Here is a 22596-nt window from a genome sequence, read left to right as displayed (position 1 = left end):
AGGCCTGGGTTTATATGATCCACTCCTGCTCTTTTAGGAACAAAGAAGATTGGCTGAGCTTGTTGACGAGTTCCGGCCCCGAGGGAGTCACCCTTTCTCACCTAATGTCACATATCTGTAGGGGGCCTGGGTAGGGTCAGAGTACAGATACTATAGTCTGTGGCTGTGTATGAAGACCAAGACGAAAGAGGCGCTCATTCATTCGTAAGCCTTCACTGGCTACCTTAGGATTGTTTATCATTCTGACATTTTAAAAAGGCTGTCCAAATACATTTTCTTGAAAGAAACATTTATTTATGATCTTTATTGGTCAAAGTTTCAAACAAATCCAGAACAGGTGTTCGCATTTTGAGCCTTTAGTGAGAGACACTACGTCACGCGTGAAATAAATGCTGATCCCGTGGGGTGCTCCCCTGACGCATTTAAATACTGGGCTGATCAGTCAGAAGACGACCTATGTGACAGAATCTGCTCAGAAATCTGCTTGAAAAAGGGCGTGATTTAAATCTCATGTGGTTTTTCACAACATAAATGTACTGTAACTTATAATAATTTCAAAACAAACTGCCCAAGAATCAACTCTCTCTTTACATAAAAAAAATAATCAATTTATACTCTTCTTGAAAGAACTCCAACAATGTAAAATAAGTTCCAATTCCATATATATATAATATATGTACATTTATAACTTAGGTGCTCTGTTTCTCTATATACTTTTATCCATGCATCGCGGCAGGGGTGGACGTGAGGGCTACAGGGGCCTCTCGGAGAAGGCAGTGTAGCTTCTCACCCTGGCAAACAGCAGGGGCGTGTACATCTTGTCGATCTCGAAAGCTGTGACCGCAGTCTCTCCAGTTGATCTGGAAAGAAAGCACAGAATCACTCGTTACCAGGAGATATCAACTCATTTGAAATCCTTGCCTTTTTTGGGGTGGTGGTGGGGGGGAGGAGTTTATTTTAGGCTTTAGCCTTTTTTTAATTTAATTCATCTCAGTCAATTCTGAATAATATAGTGTATTATAGAAAATTTGAAAAATTTGAAAAATTTAGAAAAATGTAAAGAAAAATCACTCATCATCCCATCACCCAGATACGGCCTCATGAAGCATTTCTTCCAGGCACTTCAACCTTGCTGTCAAACTTTACTGCTGAGATCACACTCTACTTGTCATCCTGCCTTTTTAAAACATTATGACATAAGCATTTCCTCACGTCATTAACTACTCTTCAGAAGCCATTTTTGTGGCTGCATCATATTTCACTGTCTGCTTGTACCACATTTACTAAATTCTCCTTTTGCTGGAGATGTAGGCTGTTTCAATATTTGGCAATTAAAAATGATGTTGTGATATTTTTGAATATGAACAAAACAAAACAGATCCCTGAGAGTAGAATTTCTAAGTCAAAGGCTATAGACTTCATAAAGCTCTTGCTAAAATGTATTTTAGAAAGAATTATAATCCTAGAAGAGAATTTAATGAGTTCATATTTGCATGATCAACAGCACAATTTCAGGTTGGAGGGGAAGCAGGTGACGAGTTACATTACCACAGCTTTTAATTTTCTCCTAAAAACAAAAAAAGGAGAAATAAAACAAAAAAGGAGAAATGAACAAAAACACAAAATTCAAGTGACTTTATAGATATTATTATAAGGACGTCAACGTGATCATTAGCAGTTACAAATGACGTCACTTTTTTCTCTTAAGATGTGATGCTTTTCATTTGCTTTGTCCTACTTCTGGGTTTGGTTTCTTTCTTTGAAAAGAAAAAAAAAAAAAGATTCCACTTCACAAATTACTCAGAGAAGCAAAAAGAAGATAGTAGGACCAGGAGGTAAGGGTGAGAAGAGAGAAAAATGCTCTTTCTCAGCTGTCAGGACCTCCCAGATGAGTGGGAAAAGTTATTTGTAAGATAGAAACGTGACAGAGGAAGTTTTCAACAACGCAGTCAAGGTTGTGAAGGAGGCTAATGGAAGCTGACCTCACAACCTGCCTCTCAGAATTCTGATTTCAACTGGCATGCAGACCCTCGGGCACACACCGGTGTTCTTTCAAACCTAACAACAGCTAAGATCTGTATCCACACGAACTGACATTTCACTTTCCTAATTCCTTTTTTTTACTTTACTCATTTCAGCACTGTTCCTTTCTCACACATTCTCATCTGTTCATTAATTATTTCATACAAGCAAATCCTAACTCATAGGACAAAGAACTTTAAATAGGAACCACTAATAGATTTGGCTTTGGAACACACGAAATCTTTTCAGCAGACTTACTTTCCTAACTACAACTTATTTTAAATCTGGGTATAATCCCTGGGGATAAACCAAATGGAAATAAGGTGAAAAATGATCAGACTGAAACATGGGAGAAGAATAAAGGTCTTGGTGCTTTACAACTGCCTTGAGTAAGCCAATGAATGAAGTCACGCACGGACAGCTTAGTGACCAGGCACCATCCACGCACGGAAGCTGCTCTCAACCCCACAGGGTAGGTGCCCACTCGCATCACCATGGGCAGTGGGCAGGAGCTCGGAATGCTCCACTTCCTGGTCCACTTTTAGGTTTTTTCCAGTTGGCCGTTTCCTTCGTGTGCAGGATTATTATGCTGTGGTTTTGCTTTGTAATCGAACGTTCACTCTGAGGAATCAAACCCTATCTGAGTCCCTCAACTGAACAGGAAGGACGTATCTAGTCTGTAAACTTGGGATTTTTACTGCATTCACCTACCTGTAAGTAATATGACAAGAATGATGTATCCAGATGAGTTTGTTGAACCTCTGATGGCCACTGGAACACAGCTGAAGCCCCACGTGAAAATTCTGATCGGCTTCTTGTACAGGGACACGGCGAAAATATCTGTATTTATAGTCAAGTGGTTTCTGTAAAAGAAGAGAGGTGCATGAGCCACAGTGAGGCCTCACTTCACTGACAGAGACAGAGAGATGGAGGGTGCTACACCTATACACGAATACCTCAGAAACATGTTACGTTACATACTATCTGCACATAGTAAACAGCTACTTTGGTTATCGACTGAGAATGTGTACGAGTGCCTGGAAATACACGAAGGACTCTAAACACAGAAGGCTCTTCCCTCCATCATCACCATCTCAGTCAGTCATCACAACATCCCCAGGTGTGACATGCAACCGCATCGCTGCCGTGTGATGGCCGACAGGATGAGGACCCAGGGCGGGCAGCCCAGGGCCAGTGTCAGAGATGCGAGCTAAAGCTCCTGTCTCCCATCTCTAAGCCTAGTATTTCCTTCTACTTGAAAACACTTGGGAATTTTTAAAGAGGGCAAGTGATAAACTGGTGAAGGCTGCAGAAAAAACACTGAGTATAACTGATCCTTTGTAATAACAGTAAAATAGTCAACGGAGAAATAGATGTGACAAGGTTCACTGGAATCACACTTCTGTAAATACTGCTAAAAACACAAGAATGTCGCCACTACGCACGGCTTCACTGAGTCATATTCTGCAGAGAAAACTGGTCATCAGCATGCGAGTCCCTAAACTCTCTTATTAGATCAAATCTAAACAGCTAGGGCCTCACGACTCCCCAGCTCTGACCTCAGTAAACTCACGGCCAAGGTCACAGTGATAGCAAGCAACTCTGCCCCTCAGACTGTTGCCCCCCGATTCCGGGAGCCAGAGGGAGCCAAAGAAGCCACAGCCGAAGTCCACAGGACTCACAGATGAAACCCGCCCTAACTATTCCCATACATGGTGCTGGGGGTGGGAGAGAGGGGGGTGTTTAACACAAGAGAAACTTCATTCAAGAGCTATATTAATTATAAAAGCACCAGGCAAGTATTTATTCTAACTACCTCACAACTGACTTCTTGAGTACACATTAGCGTTTTCAACCAGGACTGAAAAAAGGCACATGGGGAAAAGCTGTGGAAAAAATTAGCCCCTTAATCTGTTAAGAGAATTTAAAATACTCTGGAATGTAATAATTCAGCCATCGTATTTACTCGGCATTTTTTTTTTCCTTTTGTAAGAAAAGGAAGAAGGAAATTATCTCACTTCAGCTTATTTCCAGTACAAACTGAAATTCTAAAAATATCCTTGTGAAAGAATTATCTCTATGAGTCCATTTAGGAAGAAAATCTCCTAGGATTCAAAAGGAGAAAAGCAAAAACATAGTCATATATAACTGTACTAGTTATTTCACAGGAATAACTAATAGTTACTTTGGCTTTACGTTTTCATGCGTAAGAAACCCGGACCAGAAGAGGAAACTTGGAGAAGAACAAATAAGTCGATCCAATAAAAAATAACTGTGTTTTAGAAACCCTCCAGCTCTCCTCAGAGATATGCTGTAAGTCAACACCCATATTGTATAAATTACGAAACGGTATTTTTTAACCTTTCTAATCAAGAATGCTTGAATGAGCAGGGTAAGAAAATTAAAAGGAAAACTGCCAATTCCACCTTGCATACTCACTTCTTCTTTCTTCTTAGTTATCACAGCAAATACTTTCGTCTGATTGTCTATATCTTGTGACAAGCGATAATGACCCAGTAGAATTGCATCAGTTCTAAAAATTAAAAAAAAACCAACACTTTAAATCTATTAATCCATAATGTGTATTTATTTAAGTAATCGAGAAGGTAATGGGTTAGTTAGAAGTGTTGATTCAACTTGCCTGAGGGCAATCAGCTAGGATGTGAGTAAGCCTAGTCTCCGAGGCCCCAGACCTACGGAGGGACATCTCTGCGGAGAGGCCCAGGGATCAGTTGTTTTTTTTTTTTCTTTTGGCTGTGCTGCACACAGCTTGTGGGGTCCTAGTTCCCCAACCAGAGATTGAACCTGGGCCCTCAACAGTGAAACTGCTAAGTCCTAACCAATGGACTGCCAGGGAATTCCCGGGATTGGTACTTTTCACAAGTGCCCCAGATGACTGCTTCTTTAATCCAGTATTAAGTTACATAATCTGCAAGTTGCCACCTAAAATTTGGACTGGATAGAAAACTACAGAAAGACACTACCTGGTATTCCTGGTTCTTAAACGCGGAACAATGGACTGGGGCTCCTCAGGGGTGGTCAGCATCATCACGTGTCCGTCTGGGAAGAACCTTATGTACCTGCGGAACAAGGAAAACACCCAAACACCACATGCAAATAGACAACACATCCGTATTTACTGGTACCGAAACCTATTTACTCATGGCTGTGAAACCAGAATGGAAACACCGTGGGCCAAAGAAGTGGCAAAACATCACTGACACAAACATGACCTGTGAGGCCAGCAGAAGAGAACCAAAGCATTTGTGTGTTTTTCCCCAAAGTACTAACTAATGTCAAACGAAAGTGAGGCCCAATGCTATTACAGGGCAGTTACCATAGCTTGCGCGTTCTTCAGTGACACTAGTATCTGGTGAACAATAAGCCTGAGTCACAGCACAAGCTACCCGACAAGGCAGAAGACACGGAGGAGCTCTAAAGTGACTTCATAGTGATTCTTAGGTTTAGAGCCCAGGAGGAATTAACTGATTTATCTTAACCTACTGGTTCTTTGAGTGCAGTTCCTGTTGTAACACCGGATGAAAATACTGAGGGCCATTTTGTGGATAAATGCAAAAGCCACAAAGAACAGATGTCCAATAACTAACGAACCAATACTTGGAGAGAGAGAATTTTTCACTCACTCAGTTTACTACAGTTGTACCTGTAATATTCCACTTGGTGCCAGGCTCTATAGAAACCATCAAGAGACTGTTCCCCTTGACGAATATATGTGGTTTTACTGATATACACTCCTATAAAAAGAAACAGGTTTTTTAAAAAGAACATAATAAAAAACTTTTACAACCATGTAACATGTTTCCAGTTTTGTTTTTATTGTGGTTTCCTTTAAATATACTTATAGTACTCAGCTCTGTTACAGAAAATTAAGACTGTGTATTTCTCAAAATCAGCACAACAGGTCACCATTGTTCTAAAGAGTTCAACTTACCATCAAACCGAACACGTGGCCTTTCTAAAAACATCTCTCTCCAGGATGTATATGCAACAAGTTTAATACAGCTTCTGCCCCAAACTTTCAAGCAGGCCAAACGCCATATTTCAGGGTCTCTAGGTAATAAAAGCACAACATCAATACATGTAACAGGTGAGTCCCTATCCGCACTCAGACATGAGAAGCATTCCTGCCACCAGCCATCTTCTATTCGGCAATATTGGTTGAGTGCCGGCCAGGCACTGTCCTGGGCACTGGGGACAGACTGACGGACAGGGCAAAGGCCCTGCTCTTTTACAGGGAAAGCAAACAAAAGAGAAGAAAACGAGAGAAAAGTTTTAGGTAGTGTGCTCAGTACAAAAAGAAACAAAGCAGAGTAAAAGGACCAGGACGATGGTGGTGAGGAAACAGAGACTACTGTTTTCTGGGCAGGTGTCTACGGTGACAAGGAAGGGTATCCTGGCAGAAGCCACAGCATGCAAGGGCCAAGGGCTGGAGTGTGGCCAGCACGTTCAACAAGGAGCGAGAAGGATCATGGGGCTGCAGCAGAGTGACCGGGTGAAGTGCAGACTACGTGCGTGAAGAGGCGGTCAGGGGCAGGCGACATAGTGGCCTACAGGCAGGAGTGGCCCTTTGAGTGAAGTGGAAGCCACTGGAGGGTTCTGAGCATGACTGATGCTTTTAAAAGGTGACTGGTGGTCTACGGAGAATGTGCTCCCGGTACGTAAGAGCGGAAGCCCAGAGACCACACAGGATGCCAATGCCATAATCCAGACCAGGCCTGATGGCGGCTGAGCCAGAATGGTGCTCGGAGAAACAGTGAAACAGTCAGACTGGAGGTCAGTTATGAAGACAGCACCAACCCTAACCCTAACAAGACTTTGTCATGGGATTACTGCAAAAAGCGACGCAACTGACATGGTTCTAATACAACTCAAAATAATTTTAACGCCATCTATAACGCTATCTTTAACTGAAAACATTCCGTTTTAAAGACGTAGGAATTACTTATATTGAAGCCAGACTACAAAAAGAGATAAACCCCCCAAATTTACATTGCAACGTATTTAAATTTTTTTCTTTTAATACTTTTATAACCAAATTTTATCCTAGCCCTGAAAATTTATTTTCTTAATTCCCTTTTTGTTTTCTCGTGTGTAATTAAAAGGAAAGTTAATGGAATAACAGTGCTAGAGACCCCAATTTCAAAAGGCTGGGTCAATCCACTAGGTGCTTGATAGGTACCTGTTAAACAGAAATGCACACAGAATCACCAAAAAAAACACCAAAGGCTTTAAAGTAATTCAAATGTTTTACCCAAAACACAAGACTCCAAATGAAATTAGGTTATTTAAAAACAAGGTATCTGAGTTTTAAGAACTACATAAAGTTATAAAAAAACTTCTAGATGCTAAGGATAAGCTATTTATTTTTATATAAGACGTTCATAAAGGATGACCTGTCTTAAATAAAGTTACACTAAACTATGATTATTCTTCACATAACCAGATTTTAGAAGCAGAACTCTTTTCCCAATTTTACTGAAAATTATTTGACACACGTCACTGTAAAAATTTAAGGTGCACAACACAATGGTCTGATGTACATCTATTGTGAAATAAGCCACAATAGGTTTAGTGAACATCCATCATCTCATACAGATACAGTAAGAAGAAAAGGTCTCCTGTGATGAGAACTCCTAGGGTCTACTCTCTTAACAACTCTCTATCATATGGCGATGGTAACCACAGTCACCATGTTGCACATTACATCCCTAGTACTTATTTGTACCTTTTGACCACCTTCCTCTCCCCCCCACCTCTGGTAACCACAAGTCTATTCTCCTTTTCTATCTATGCAGATGCCACATGTAAGTAAGATCACGCAGCATTTGCCTTTCTCTGACTTATTTCACCTAACATAATGCCTTTAGAGTCCATCCATGTTGTCACAAATGGTAGGATTTCTGCATTTTTCACGGCTCAATAATATTCCATTGTTTATATATACTACATGTTCTTTATCCATTCATCCATCCATGGACACTTAGGTTGCTTCCATGTCTTGGCTATTGTAAATAATGCTTCTATGAACATGGGGTGCAGATATATTTCAGTTAGTGTTTTTGTTTCCTTTGGATATATATTCAGAAGTGGAACTGCTGGATCATATGGTAGATCTATTTTTAATTTTTTGAAGAACCTCCATACTGTTTTCCATAGTAGCTATACCAATTCATAATCCCACCAACAGTGTGAAAGGGTTTCCTTTTCTCTACATCCACATTTATATCGTCTTTTTAATGATGGCCATTCAAACAGGCATGAGCTAATATCTCACTGTGGTTTTGATTTGCATTTCCCTAATGACTGATGATGTTGAGCAACTTTTCATGTACCTGTTAGCCATTTGTATATCTTCTTTGGGAAAACATCTATTCAGGTCCTTTGCCCATTTTTTAATTAGATTTGGGGTTTTTTGCAATTGAGTTGTATGAGTTCTTTATACATTTTGGATATCAACCTCTTATCAGATACATGGTTTGCAAATATTTTTTCCCAGTCCATTGGTTGTCTTTTCACTTTGTTGATATGTTTTTCACCACTGCCAGAGTTGCTTAAAAAAAAAAAAACAGTAAGTACCTGGCACAGATATAGAAGCCTCTGCACACCTGTGACAACTGCTCTAACGATCTGAGGTCCAGGTCGCTCGACACCACCCATCGGAAGATGTACATCAGGACCTCCATCGGCAGCGCTGCAAAGGAAACTATCCTCTCAGTGACTCTCCTTCCTATACATCACTCTGCTGTCACGTTCTCCCTGCAGATATCTTTATGTATTCCTTAAATTTTATAAACCGCACCTTCAGTACTGCTCAGAGCTACAGCGCAAGTATATTTAACTACCCAGAAGTAATAATGGTTCCTAACATCAAGACACAAAATATCTTTGTTTTTTCAGTATTGAACAGATCCGAAGGTATTTTTATAAAGTACCCCTTTCCCTTGGAAGATCATTTCATCATCAAGATACATAAAAATGGATATGTTAGAAAAATAGTCTAGTATGTATGTGTACGTATGCATTTGTTAACATTAAAAAATGATTTCCATCTCCTTGGAAATTTTCAGTTGTCCTCCTCTGGAAAGTCCCATAGCTAAGTAAACAACATTTAACATATGAAAAGAAAAAACCCATCAATTTTTAAACATTCAGCCCATCTCAGGACTACCATCCAACCTGGCTGAAGTGCCTGATGGTGCCATTGTTCCTCCAGTTTTCTGAGGGCCGCCCCAACTCACACATTCACCCTCGCAGAGCATCACTGAAAAAAGAATGGCACCCTTTTTTTTTTTTTTTTTTTTGCGGTACGCGGGCCTCTCACTGTTGTGGCCTCTCCCGTTGCGGAGCACAGGCTCCGGATGCACAGGCTCAGCGGCCATGGCTCACGGGCCCAGCGCTCCGTGGCATGTGGGATCTTCCCGGACCGGGGCACGAACCCGTGTCCCCTGCATCGGCAGGCGGACTCTCAACCACTGCGCCACCAGGTAAGCCCAAGAATGGCACCCTTTAACAACTGTGCTACAAACTCCACTCTACTTCGGATCTTGAAAAGCTTATCAGTATGCACAAATTAATTACAATTAGTTCTCCCACCATACTTTGAACTAGAGCAACTGACAAGCTATCTGACCTTGTAAGTTTGGAAAACGTAAATCTAAGGAAAAGTATTTCTCACTGAGTTATAACGACCATGAAGTCACACCTGATATGTGAGTCTGACTGCTCTCAAGTTCGGGCTGACACAGTTTGAGCACAGACTCCTGAAACGTGAGCTGCTGCTGGAAGTAGGACAGGAGGTCTGCCATCTTGCTGTCATCATCGGTATCTTCGATGCTGAGAAAATAAGGGAGGTGAGTGAACGCAGTGCCACAGTCTACACAACACAGCTTAGAAAATGATTTTCCACAGTACTTTCAAAATCTGCTTTAGAAAAAGTCATCCAAAAGCAAACTTCTTACTACTTTTTTTTTTAATATGATAAATGGTTACCCTGCCTTGCAAAGGAGTACCATACCAACTTTTTGAAGAAAAAAGCTTCAGCAATTTTAATTCCCACAGAGAAAGAATTAAAATTTTTGGATACAGGTGTTGAGATTTAATTAATTAGTTTTATGGCAAATAGAGATTTCATGAATTAATAAAAAGATACTTTCAAATGATTTTTAAAAATCTTATGTAAATATATCCTTTTAAGTGACCATAATCCATTGTAACTAGATAAAAATAAAATATACAAATGTTATCTGAGGTGCTTACTTACCAAGGGTTTTCTAACGTATATGCCTTATCACCCTACCTTTAGAGAGGAAAATATGTAATTTTAAAAAGCAGGGTCCACAAATAATTTATCAGTATAAACAAATACATAGTTAGAGTTCTAGAAAAATATATAGCTTTCCATTTTTGCTAACAGTAACTTTAAAAATGATCAGACTTACAAAAAGGTTGGATGAGGATGAAGTTAGAAAACCAGGATGGGCTTATTACAAGACAACAAAGGGCACATGCGGCTGAGGCTAGATGGACTGCAGGGCTATGCTACCAGCTTTTTACAGAAGGCAAAAAAAATAGCAGAGGCTTTTAGGGCCTGTTAAGTCTGATAAGAAAATAAACTGTACCCTTAAAGAACTTTCATAGCATCTGGGTTTGTGTAACAGGACGGGAGAGAGAGAAATGTTTCTTTAATGTTTTAATACAACCTTTCTTAACAGCCCTTGGCGTCTATTTATAAACCTGGCTAAGAGCTGGGTCTAAAGGACTCTACCCAAATTCAAAGAAGGTTTAGAAAAAGCCCAAATGAGCCCTTCTGAGTATGAACTACCTCACGTTATTAAATCTAATTTAGTGAACAATATTACTAGCCCCAAACAGACAATAAATGCTGACTTCATCAGGATGTTTTTAATATGGCTTAGCCAAAGCTTAAGTGTTAATACCATAAGCAGTTAAATAGCACTGGCGATCAGCGCTAAGTTATCGATAAAGGTAACCTCTTAATTGTTTCGTGGCAGAACTAATATAATATCTCATCACCAAAATTCTATTTTTCTATGTACTGCTCATTTTAAACCTGATATCCTTTTGTGGGGACAGACTCCCTTCCCTTCTAATATAAGCTTTGGGAGAGAGAGGGGTTAAGCCGGTACAATTTTATAATTGTTTTACACACAGCTTCAAAAGTATTAGCTTAAAAATATATTCTCTTGGTCTCTATCCATATAAACAGTCAATGCTACTCCATGACCGTGATGCCAATGGCATCTGTACAATGAAACACGGTTTCTTTGGGTTTTTTTAGGAGCACTTATGTCCTGCCCGTGTTTTTAAACAAATGTTACAGTCTTAACAGTATTCTATCTACAACAAAGTCTGGTTAGAGTCCAGCATTTTCCTAATAAAAAGCCTTTTAAAAAATGTATTATTTCAAATGGATACAAAAGGAGAAAGACTAGTGTAATAAAACACTCTGTACCCAGTTTCAACCATTAACATTTTTCAGGCTTGCCCTGATCACGTTTTAATAGTTTTGACTTTATAGGTTTCAGAAAGTTGAAATGTGTCCTTTAATTTACTCCTTTCAGTAATCACTGCTTTTATTTTTTTAAAAAACTCTTTCATCACCTAATTTTTGTTACACCTGTTTAAAATATGCATTTCTATACTTTACTCTTACAATTTCCCTAATTAAAAAATTTCTACAACTTTATAAACAAGTCTTTATATTAAAGACTATATAACAACAGAATTAGCACCGCTTCTTATCATTATCATGTTAAGAGTCAACAGGGCAAAGACGCTTAACTTTAACAAACTCTATATATTACTGTCTATCAAATTATGTACGCACTAGCTGTTTCCAACGCCATCACCATCTGGAGACCGGGTATAAGTAATCTTGAACTCTATATCAGGTACAAGTTGCATAGCCCTACGATAAAACTTGATGGCTAAAAGAAAAAATAAAGCTAAATTAGCTATGACCACACATTTTTGTCATTTCCTTTGATTACCCTAACTGTGGTTTAATTTGGTAACTTTCTTTATAAACAGCCAAATTCCGTTTTTCTACATGCAACAGTAGCAGTCAGCAAACTTATTTCCAAACCCTACTAGTCAGAAATAATCTTTTTCTAAAGCTCTCACGTTACAGAAACTTAAGATGTTGCATTTTACTCTTATCTTTTAGCCCACCTTTTCCCTCTGCCTCTCACATATTGTCAGAAATGATCTTATATGTGGCTGTCTTTCTCTGTGCTTTGAAAATGCCACTGCTGCAGCCCCAACAAAAACACCTTTAAGCAAACTTCTTCCTAGGATGCAGAAAATCAAATGTTTCCTCCTGAGTAGAATAAGGAGAAGGGTTTTCTGGAATTTATTGGAATTTATTCTTCAAATCCAACTTCCTTTAGTCCAGCTGCCTCTTATTTAGCTAAGTAACCTATAAAACCTGTTTTTAAATCAATCTGCTGGCCAGGAGGTTTAGAACTAGAACACTGAGCAGTCTCTCCCACAGAGACATACCACAGAACTTGGGGCTGCAGAAGCCGACTAGTTCTTTCCCCACAGATGAAGTCCACTCAGTTCAGTCCACTCTGCCATGTTCTGCTGCTCTGGGTGAGTGACTGTAAACTACGTGGAGACAGGAACCTCACAGGCTAATAAAGACTGTGGCGGGATATCACCATTTGGGCCCTTTTCATATCTCAGAGTGAAAAAACCCCTAGAAGAAACTTGCAAATAAATGCAGTAATTTTGAAAATGTTATTTGGGGGGCATTTTCAAACCACTCAAGTGCTAGCATTTTTTTCCATGCCCCAATTAACAGCTTTTCTATCAGGAAATGAAAGCCTAATTACAAACCTAATCTGGTAAACAGCCCCACCACTTGGTTTACTTACACATTTCTACTGGCCTAATAAAAGAGACAATTAAGGCTGAAGAGTATTCCTTCTCTAAAATGTACACTAGAATTTAGAAAGCATGTACATGTTCCTCCATCTATCCTTCATAGTCTCCTCCTCTGAAATAACGTTCACCTATAAAAGGAGCATATCTTATTTTTTCAATGGCATATCCTGCTATTTTTCAATAAGCAACAGTATTTTTAAGACTTTAATAATGAAGAATAAATACTAAACCCTAAATGTAGAAAAAGGTTATTTTACTAATCCTACCAATATGATGATGTTTCTCAGCAATAATTTTTGGACAGAGACAGGTTATATAAAAATACAATTTTTATTTTTTTAAAATCAATATCAAATACAGAGACTGATGTTCTGTATAAATATATTCTATTTTTTTAAAAATTGGTGAATAGCAAAGGGTTCTTATTCAAAACTATCAAGACAACATGATCCTGGGACCTGAGTTTTTACCTTCATAGAGAGCTCCATTTTGTTCTTCTTCTACTGCTTTTAGGAAGAGTTCTCGAGCCTATAAAAATAAACAGTGAAAAGCAATTTCTGAAAATCTGTACTAAAAATGAGTGTGGGTGGTAGAAGGATAGCCTTTTCAACAAGTGGTGCTACAACAGTTAGACATCCACAGGCAAAACAATGAATGTCAACCTCAACTTCATAGCTTACATAAAAAGTGACTCGAAAATGGATCAAGGACTTAAAAGTGAAACTTTAAAAACTTTTAGGAAAAAAAAGAAAGAAAATCTGGGAGACTTGGGCGAGGAGTTCTTATACTTGACACCAAAAGCACAATCTATAAAAGGAAAAACTGATAAATTAAACCTCATCAAAATTAAAACTTTTGCTCTGTGAAATTTCCTGTTAAGAGGATGAAAAGGGTTTCCCCGGTGGCACAGTGGTTGAGAGTCCACCTGCCGATGCAGGGGACACGGGTTCGTGCCCCCGTCCGGGAGGATCCCACGTGCCGCGGAGCGGCTGGGCCCGTGAGCCATGGCCGCTGAGCCTGCGCGTCCGGAGCCTGTGCTCCGCAACGGGAGAGGCCACAACAGTGAGAGGCCGGCGTACCGCAAAAAAAAAAAAAAAAAAAAAAAAAAAAAAAAAGAGGATGAAAAGACATGCTACAAAGTGAAAGAATTTACAAGCCACATATTCAACAAAGGACTTGTATTTGGAATACATAAAGAACTCTCAAAACCCAACAGTAAAAACATGAGCAATCCAATCATTAAAGACAAACAGGTATTTCACTGAGGGGCGTATAAAGACAGGAAAGATATTCAACATCATTAGCCACTGGGGAGATACAAATTAAAATCACAAGAAGGTATCACTACACAGCTATCAGAATGGCTAAAATTAAAAAGTAATGACATGGGCTTCCCTGGTGGCGCAGTGGTTGAGAGTCCGCCTGCCGATGCTGGGGACACGGGTTCATGCCCCGGTCTGGGAAGATCCCACATGCCACGGAGCGGCTGGGCCTGTGAGCCATGGCCGCTGAGCCTGCGCTTCCGGAGCCTGTGCTCCGCAACGGGAGAAGCCACAGCAGTGAGAGGCCCGCGGACAAAAAAAAAAAAAAAAGTAAGGGCTTCCCTGGTGGCGCAGTGGTTGGGAGTCCGCCTGCTGAGGCAGGGGACACGGGTTCGTGCCCCGGTCCGCGAGGATCCCACATGCCGCGGAGCGGCTGGGCCCGTGAGCCATGGCCGCTGGGCCTGCGCGTCCGGAGCCTGTGCTCCGCAATGGGAGAGGCCACAACGGTGAGAGGCCCGCGTACAGCAAAAAAATAAATAAAAGTAAAAAAATAAAAAACATTAAAAAAAAAAAGTAATGACAACTCTAAATGGTGACGGGGATGTGAAGACACTGGATCACTCATACACTGCTGGAGGGAAAATGGTGCAGACGCTCTGGAAAACAGTTTACAGTTTCTTTTAATCAAAGATGCACTTACCGTACAACTTAGCAATTGCACTCTTAGGCCAGAGGGATGAAAACTCATGTTCATGCAAAAACCTGCATATGAATATTCATAGCAGTTCTAGTAATAATAGCCCCAAACTGGAAAAAACCCAAATGCCCCTCGACAGGTGAGTGGTCAAACAAAGTGGGGTACGTGAACACCATGCAACACGACTGAGCGGTAAAAAGCAACAAACTACTGACACACACAACAACTGGGACAGACCTCAAAGGAATTAAACAACACTTTTTGAACATCAAAATTATAGAAATGGAGGCCAGCGTAGGGGCTGCCAGTGGTTAGGAATGGCTGGGGAGGAGGTGGGGAAGAGAGCGTATAACTATCAAGGTAGCAAGAGGGAGCCCTGATGACAAAACAGTTCTGTATCTTGATTGTGGTGATGGTTACATGAAGCTACACGGCTAATTGCAGAGAACTATTTATACACATACAGACAGTGAAGTGCTTGGAAACCTGAATAAGCTCTGTGGACTGTACCAAGGTCTACTTCCTAGAAGTCTAGCTACGGAAGGTGTCACCGTCAAGGGAGGACGGGAAGGGTGCACAGGACTCCCCTGTGCTATGAATCTGTGATTATTTCAAAATTAAAATGAAACAAAACAAATATGGAAGTTTTTAGTTATCATGGTAATGCCGATTATTAAATGGCAAATTTTTGTAAAGAAAAACTTGGGTCTGATGGTACGAAGACGACAACCCCTGCGGAGTTAACAGTATACAGTCCGCCCTCCACATCCCTCTCTCTGCATCCTCGGATTCCACCAACTGCAGATCAAAAATGTTTGAAAAGAATTCCACAAAGTTCTGAAAAGCAAGACTTGAATTTGCTGCGCAATGGTAACTATTTACTCAGCATTTACACTGTACTTACAACTATTTACAGAGCATTTACATTGTACTAGGTATTACAAGTAATCTAGAGATGATTTAAAGTATACTGGAGGATGTGCATGGTTACACGCAAATGCTACACCGTTTCATACAAGGAAGGTGAGCATCCCCGGACACAGAGGGACAATTGTTGTGAAAATTGAAATGGTGGGTTGTGTGTACTTTGTGTGAACAAGCACTAGGAAAGAGGTGAACCATTAGAAAGCATTCAAAATTTTCCAGGATAAGGAAGTAATTACTGCATCACTATAAATCTGTTCAACTCAAAATATAACAAAATATTGCATTATGACCTTTGGGAAGGTGTTAACATTTAAACCAATTTTTTCCCCTTTCGGGCTTCTGTTAAACAGATTCAGAGGCATCTGTCTTTTAGACCAGGTGAATCTCAGGGGTGTATATTACCAAAGAGTTCCAGCAAGACTGTATACCTGCAGGAAAGAAGGAGTAATGTGTCATCCAAAGGCCTACAAAAAGTGGTGAGGGATGGACACCCTGGCACACTTGTCACCATCTTTCCAAGTACACGCCCCTAACACTTAACTTTTCTTCTTTTGCCAGCTCCTGCTTTCCTCTGGTGTCCACTGCTCTCAGTGAAGAGCCTCTCGTTGCTCTCCAAGGTCGAGATTCTAAACTGCTCGAGCCTCCACCTGGGGCAAGTTCAAACATCCACTGAGCTCGGAACCTCTGGAGTTGCGCCTGAGGGAAGAAGAATGTTTCAGGACCCACCAAGGAAGAGGAGCTCAACTCTGGAACAATCTGTCAATAGGTCCAACACCGATGTCCACACATATACATATGCTAAGATGAGAAAACACTGTCTTTAAATTATTAAATTACTGAATACTACCATTAAATACCTGTTATCTTCCAAGATAATTTTTTGCTTAAGACTTTGAAGAAATTGTGAAATTTTGCCTAAAATAAGATTCTCTATACAGGAGAAATCTAATGGTATGAGAAAATCAAATTTTAATTGGAATCGAAAATGTAAGCCATCACTTAGGGACTGAACTTAGATGCTTTCAAACATTTCTTCCCTTGGAATACATCACCTCAAAATCCTGTATGCGAGCCCCAAGTCTTTCTTTTAATAACCTTTCTCTTTTTTAAAAGAAATTATTTTTTCTAATACATATCATTAAAAAGAATCTAAACATAGAAAAAGTGAAACCCCCTCTGTGGCGGGCTCTGCTGTGCTGCCCAGAGCCCCCCATTAGGAACTGCTGGGAGTGCCACAGAAGAACAGCCCTCAGCCCTCGCCCTGCAGTAGGGCCTCAGGGAGACCACACCCCTTCCCAAGGGCTCCCCACCCAACGACTGATCAACGAGAGTGATCAAAGACCCCGCTCTGAAAGGTCATTCTTCCCCCGCTCTGAGGTAGTCTTTGGAACTTCCGCAGGATTAACTGAGCTGGTCCACTGAGACTGCAGAGCAGTCCAGCTCCCCCAACCCCCTCAGGCTTCCCTCCCTGCCTCCGAGGCACAGGTGCTGACTCCAAGAGCACTGCTTAATAAACTTCTTACATCCACCTCGGAGTCTGCTTTCTGGGAACCCAACCTGGGATGCCCTTCCCCCCAAAGGACATTGGTAATTGGATTGTATATATTAGTGCTGGCTCTTTAAAAAAAGAGTACAGATTTAAAACATGAAAGCTTTTAATAATTTTTCTCTACATTCTGCACACTGCTTTGACTCCCACCTTCCTATTACGAATGTAACACATATACCTCTGACTTAAACATGTGGGATCTTAGTTCCCTGACCAGGGATCGAACCCAAGCCCCCTGCATTGGAAGCACGGAGTCTTAACCACTGGACCGCCAGGGAAGTCCTAGCAGCACTCTTAACGCCTACTAGATGGTGCACTCCAAATGCACAAGTATTATAAAGATTACAAATTCAGTAAGAAGCACTTAACTAACTACAATGAATATTTTTCTATTTCGATGCACAAAGCTCTACCCTATCCTTTGAAACGGCTGCAGAATATTTCACTGTATGGATGCATCATTACTTAACACAAGTGATGGATATTTAGGTTGTACTCCATTTTTCCATATAAACAATGCTACAATAAACATTTTTGTATGTGTATATTTACTCACTTCCCCTATTATTTCTTTAGGATTAATTTCCTAGAAGTAGGATTGCTGGTTCAAAGGGAATGTATGTTTTTCATTTTGATCCATATTGCTAATCTTCCCTGCAAAAAAGCTGTAGCAACTTATGCTTTCATGTATACTGAGTGAGTGTTCTCAGAGCCTGGACAGCAATAGGCATTATTCACTAATCTGATCTTTTTTTAAAAAACAATTCTTTACTGATTTAATTTGTTTTTTGTTTTTTGGTTTTTTTGTTTGTTTTTGCGGTACACGGGCCTCTCACTGTTGTGGCCTCTCCCGTTGCGGAGCACAGGCTCCGGACGCGCAGGCTCAGCGGCCATGGCTCACGGGCCCAGCCGCTCCGCGGCATGTGGGATCTTCCCGGACCGGGGCACGAACCCGCATCACCTGCATCGTCAGGCGGACGCTCAACCACTGCGCCACCAGGGAAGCCCTTAATTTGTATTTTTAAAAAATTATTAGTGAGGCTGATTATCTCTTCTAATGTTTCATAAATATTTATATTAATTTTTTCCATTAGTTATCCATTCCTATCTTTCTATCCTATGTTGTTACTACTTTTATAAGGATGTTACATCTGTATCAGAGATATTAATCCTCTTCCCCTAGATGGTAAATAGTTTTTCCAGTTAATTATTTCTCTTGATTTAGGAGGTCTTTTGCTATATACAGGTTTTAAACTTTTAGGTGGTCAAATCTGTCAATCTTTTTCTTTAAAGTGATGGGTTTTAGTCATGCTTTTGCCTTGGTTTGAACACTGTAAACCCACATATTGAATTACACAGCAGCAATTACTGATATTCCTTTTTACAGAAAAAGAAATCTATAACATAGTAATAACTTAAGTATTCTAAAAACCGGTATGAAGATACAGCTACATTCAATGCAAATAAGAACCTATGAATCTTCATAATTATGACCAACTCCTGCTTAGATATGGAAAGCAACAGAATAAGAACTAAATGCACAAAGGAAGAAACATGCCTGCAAATCTGTCTCAGCAGGGCGTTCATTTCCATCCTCATCTCCTGCCCTGACAGCGTCGGAATGACAATCTTCCTCAGCTTCTGCCTGAGTGAGGGAAAGCAAACGATGCTCAGGAATAAGCAAACATGGTTTCCCTGGTAACCTACATCTCCTATTCAGCTACCTGCCCAGTGAAACACACAGCTGCCTCTCTCTAAATATCTTCTTCACAGGTAAGTTAAATGGTTTCAGTCAGAAAAGTCTGATACTTTAATTTTTTAATACTGTAGAATAAACAACTTCACTGGGCTCCAGCTTAAAATGTTTTGGTAGGTGGTTAAAAAGAACAACCTTGCTTCAGAAAATAACAGTTGGTGGTATAGAGTTCAAATAGTTTTTGTTTCATGGATCTCTTAAGACCATATATAGCCCATATATGGTTGTCCCTGGAATGTTATTAATGTGTGAATGACTTTGTCTAATAATATTTTCAATGTACTAGAAAAGCTCACTCAAATCAAAGACATGTAAGAGTGAAGGTTTTTGTAAAGAAGCTCCTTCCATTTTTTTTTTTTTATAAATCCAGATTTTCATATATTGGATTGACTTAAAGTGGAATAAAGCTGGGCTGGAACTACTGTGCACGGCTTGGGACTTAACAGAAGCCTCAGGTCAGTTTCCGTCCATTTTATCCTTTTATTCTCCATAAATGTTTGCTAAATAAAACTGGATCCTATGTTCCAGTGAAAACGAAATGTTGCCTAGGTGTGGTCTATAACCTAAGACACTTGTTAGCAAATAAGACTTGCTCAACACTTCAAGTGTTCAGTCCTATAAAGAAATGTGGCAATCAGGGAAGTGACTTTGATGGTTAGTTAGAAATAAAAATAATAAAACCTATTTAACTTCACTCATTCCAAACACGGTAAGTTTTACAATTGCCAATTGGGGTTGTAATTTGTTCCCAGGACTAAAATGTCTGTATTAACACCTATCTTTGAGCACAGCAACCAGATATACTTGCACTACTTCATAGCACAACACAAACAAGCCTGGCTCCCTGTCTTATCTCTGGCAACCAGACTTACAACAGAGGTGCCTGTGAGATGTGAACTAGTTAGTACGTGGTAAAGTGCTTGGCACCCTGGAAAGGCTAAATCAGTGGAGAAATAAAAGAGAAAGGCTGAGCCTCGCATGAACTTCCAGAAAACTGGAAAATCTGATCATCAACGCACTGTCAAATACATTTTCTTAAGTCTCTTTAAGCTGAGAGCTTTTCCTACTCAGATCATCAGTAATGGGAAATTACACAATAAAAGGGTTTGAGTTTACAGACCTAACAAGTGTATTTCTCTCTCTTCTCAAATAAGGGTCTGCTTTATTACTATAAACTCTAAGGACAGCTAATGGAAGGGGACCTTGGTCCCTGGGGTATCTCAGTAATTCAGCCTCTACCTCTAGCCCAGTAGCCCCACCAAAGTGACTTCAAGAGCTCCCCCTGCTCTCTCCAGCCCCGCGCTTTGGCACACGCTGCTTTGCTCTCTGCATCTGGAATGCCTGCATCCTCTTCCACTTGGCTACTTGCTACCATCCTTCATGATTCAGCTCAGGGATTATCCCAGTAGGAAACAAATTCTGATCCTTTCACTTGCCTCTTTGGTTTTCCCATTACACTTGTGCTGGTATCACAGCACTTAAGACTTGTATTGAGATTTCGTCTCTTTCGCTAGAAATTAGTGCATTGGCATCAAGATCTGAGGTCTGGCACTATGCCAGGCTGATAAGTGCTCCAAAAAATGAATTAACAAATAAAATGCCATGAGGATATATAATGCATATCTCAAGGATGAGGTAAGGAGACAGGAAGCCTACAATACAGACAGCAGCATCTCCCCTGGGCTGTGTTAATAGAGCTCTCATCCACTAAGACTTTGATTTTGACAGTATGGTGACAATAACAAGAACCATCAAATTTGGGGTTTTACCATATGCTCTTCAACTCAAATACCACTTGAAATAAGTAGGTCTTTGGCTGTCATCCAGATATTTTCACTTTGTTTTTCATAACTGAGATGGACCTAACATCACCTTTCACTGGAGTAGCTCATGTGTTCATCCTTTTACCGTTTTACACATGGGACTAATGAAATACAGAAAGTTAAGTGCTTAATCCTGGTCAGAGAACTATTTCTGAAAGTTTAAAAGCATAGTCAACTAGTGTTTTTCTATTCACCAAATTGACTTCATAAAATAAGTTCATTCAACCATTCGTGTATTCAATAAACACTTGGGTCTACTATAAGCTAATAAGTTTGGTATCATTTCACTCTTGAATCACTCAACTTTAGCCAGAGATTAGTTTCTCGGAACGACAATTTATTTGAAGCCAAAGCAAAGCAGCATGGGGCAGAGACTACATACGCCAACACGTAATAGCCCCATGGAATCTGCTTTGTCAATTTCTGGAGCTTTGCTCAGTTCCTCCATTTGGACCGCACTGACGCTGCTTGGGCCCTCACTGCTGTGAAATGAGACAAAATCCCTCCAACCCCAAGCCACCAGGACCGCCAGCCAAAACCCTGCACCAGGAACTGCCGCGTCCTGGGGCGGGTGCCTCCTAAACCCAGGACTCCTTAAGGGGTCAGAACGGCGGCTCCATGGGCAGGCTTTTTGTTTTGGAGGGGCGGGGGGCGGCGATCAACAAGTGTCTCCACTTGCCAAGGTTCCCTCCCGCTTTCAGATGTTGCGACGGCTCACCTCAATCTACGCTCGCTTTTTTTTTTTTTTTTTTTTTTTTTGTTTTGTGTACGCGGGCCTCTCACTGTTGTGGCCTCTCCCGTTGCGGAGCACAGGCTCCGGACGCGCAGGCTCAGCAGCCATGGCTCATGGGCCCAGCCGCTCCGCGGCATGTGGGATCCTCCCGGACCGGGGCACGAACCCGTGTCCCCTGCATCGGCAGGCGGACTCTCAACCACTGCGCCACCAGGGAAGCCCTACGCTCGCTTTTATTAAAGGGACGAGATTGGTTCAATGCCCTCAGCAGGCCGACAGGCATTATTCCGGCCGTCCAGCAAACCCGCTCTGCTCACCTGGAGACCCAGCTAGGGGGCTCGGCAGGAAGGAACCCCGGGGAGCGGGCAGGGCCAGCACTGTCCGCCACCCTCAGGCCAGGGCCCCAGTATGGTGGTAGCCGTGCAGCCCCCAACCCTCGCAGGTTCACCCTCTCCACGTCCCCCGGGTCTCCCCGCAGGCCCGGGCCGTCCCGCCCGCCGCCCGCCCGAGCTCCTCGGCGCTTTACCATGCTGGCGGGCCAGCCGGCCGCGGCCGAGGGGCTCTCGGCGCCCCCTCGGCACCGCCCCCGCGAGGAGGTGCCCCGGGAGTCCGGTGTCTACTCCTGCCGTCTGGTGCAACGGGACTTAGCAGAGTTCTCGGTCGGAGAAGCGCACCAGGCAGCGGCAGTAACTGCGGGCCCGGCGTACGGCAGCCATTTTCGCAGGGCAGAGGGCCAGATCGCGGCGCGCTGCGGCGGCGGCCGGGGACTCGCGGAGCGCAGGAACGCCTGGGGCCCGCCGAAGCCGAGGACTGTGCGCCCACCGGAGCCTCGACCCTGCTGGAGACCCCGGACGCCGCAGCACAGATGCACCCCTGCCGCGGAAACCTGCGCCGGCGC

General features: G+C 41.6%; 1 protein-coding gene across 3 annotated transcripts; it reads right to left on the bottom strand.

The window, feature by feature from the left end:
* Positions 1-272: 272 nt before the first annotated feature.
* Positions 273-22596, bottom strand: FBXO9 (F-box protein 9). 3 transcript variants are annotated; one of them, XM_032648843.1, is made up of 13 exons: positions 22225-22454; positions 18945-19031; positions 16378-16533; positions 13422-13479; positions 11891-11990; positions 9746-9876; positions 8620-8734; positions 5975-6093; positions 5687-5777; positions 5007-5102; positions 4462-4555; positions 2734-2885; positions 273-860 (listed from the first exon to the last, which is right to left on the bottom strand). In XM_032648843.1, exons 1-13 carry the CDS (start codon positions 22225-22227, stop codon positions 752-754), a joined length of 1311 nt encoding a protein of 436 aa, XP_032504734.1. In that variant the 5' UTR covers positions 22228-22454; the 3' UTR covers positions 273-751. The 3 variants fall into 3 exon arrangements, with proteins under 3 accessions (XP_032504734.1, XP_032504735.1, XP_032504736.1); XM_032648844.1 differs by lacking the exon at positions 18945-19031 and having other exon boundaries at positions 8620-8746; XM_032648845.1 differs by lacking the exons at positions 16378-16533; positions 18945-19031 and having other exon boundaries at positions 22225-22596.

Source organism: Phocoena sinus, chromosome 11 (assembly GCF_008692025.1).
Source record: "Phocoena sinus isolate mPhoSin1 chromosome 11, mPhoSin1.pri, whole genome shotgun sequence".
Taxonomy (NCBI): Eukaryota; Metazoa; Chordata; class Mammalia; order Artiodactyla; family Phocoenidae; genus Phocoena; species Phocoena sinus.
This window is presented reverse-complemented; position numbering and strand designations above follow the sequence as displayed.

Bases quoted from the DNA above. Each gene is read 5' to 3' on its own strand.
- FBXO9 (XM_032648843.1), bottom strand. The intron at 2,886-4,461 runs GTGAGTATGCAA...CTTCTTTTACAG, and splicing joins TAACTAAGAAGAAAGAAGAA to AAACCACTTGACTATAAATA. The intron at 861-2,733 runs GTAGGTGAATGC...CTTTCTTTCCAG, and splicing joins TCTTGTCATATTACTTACAG to ATCAACTGGAGAGACTGCGG.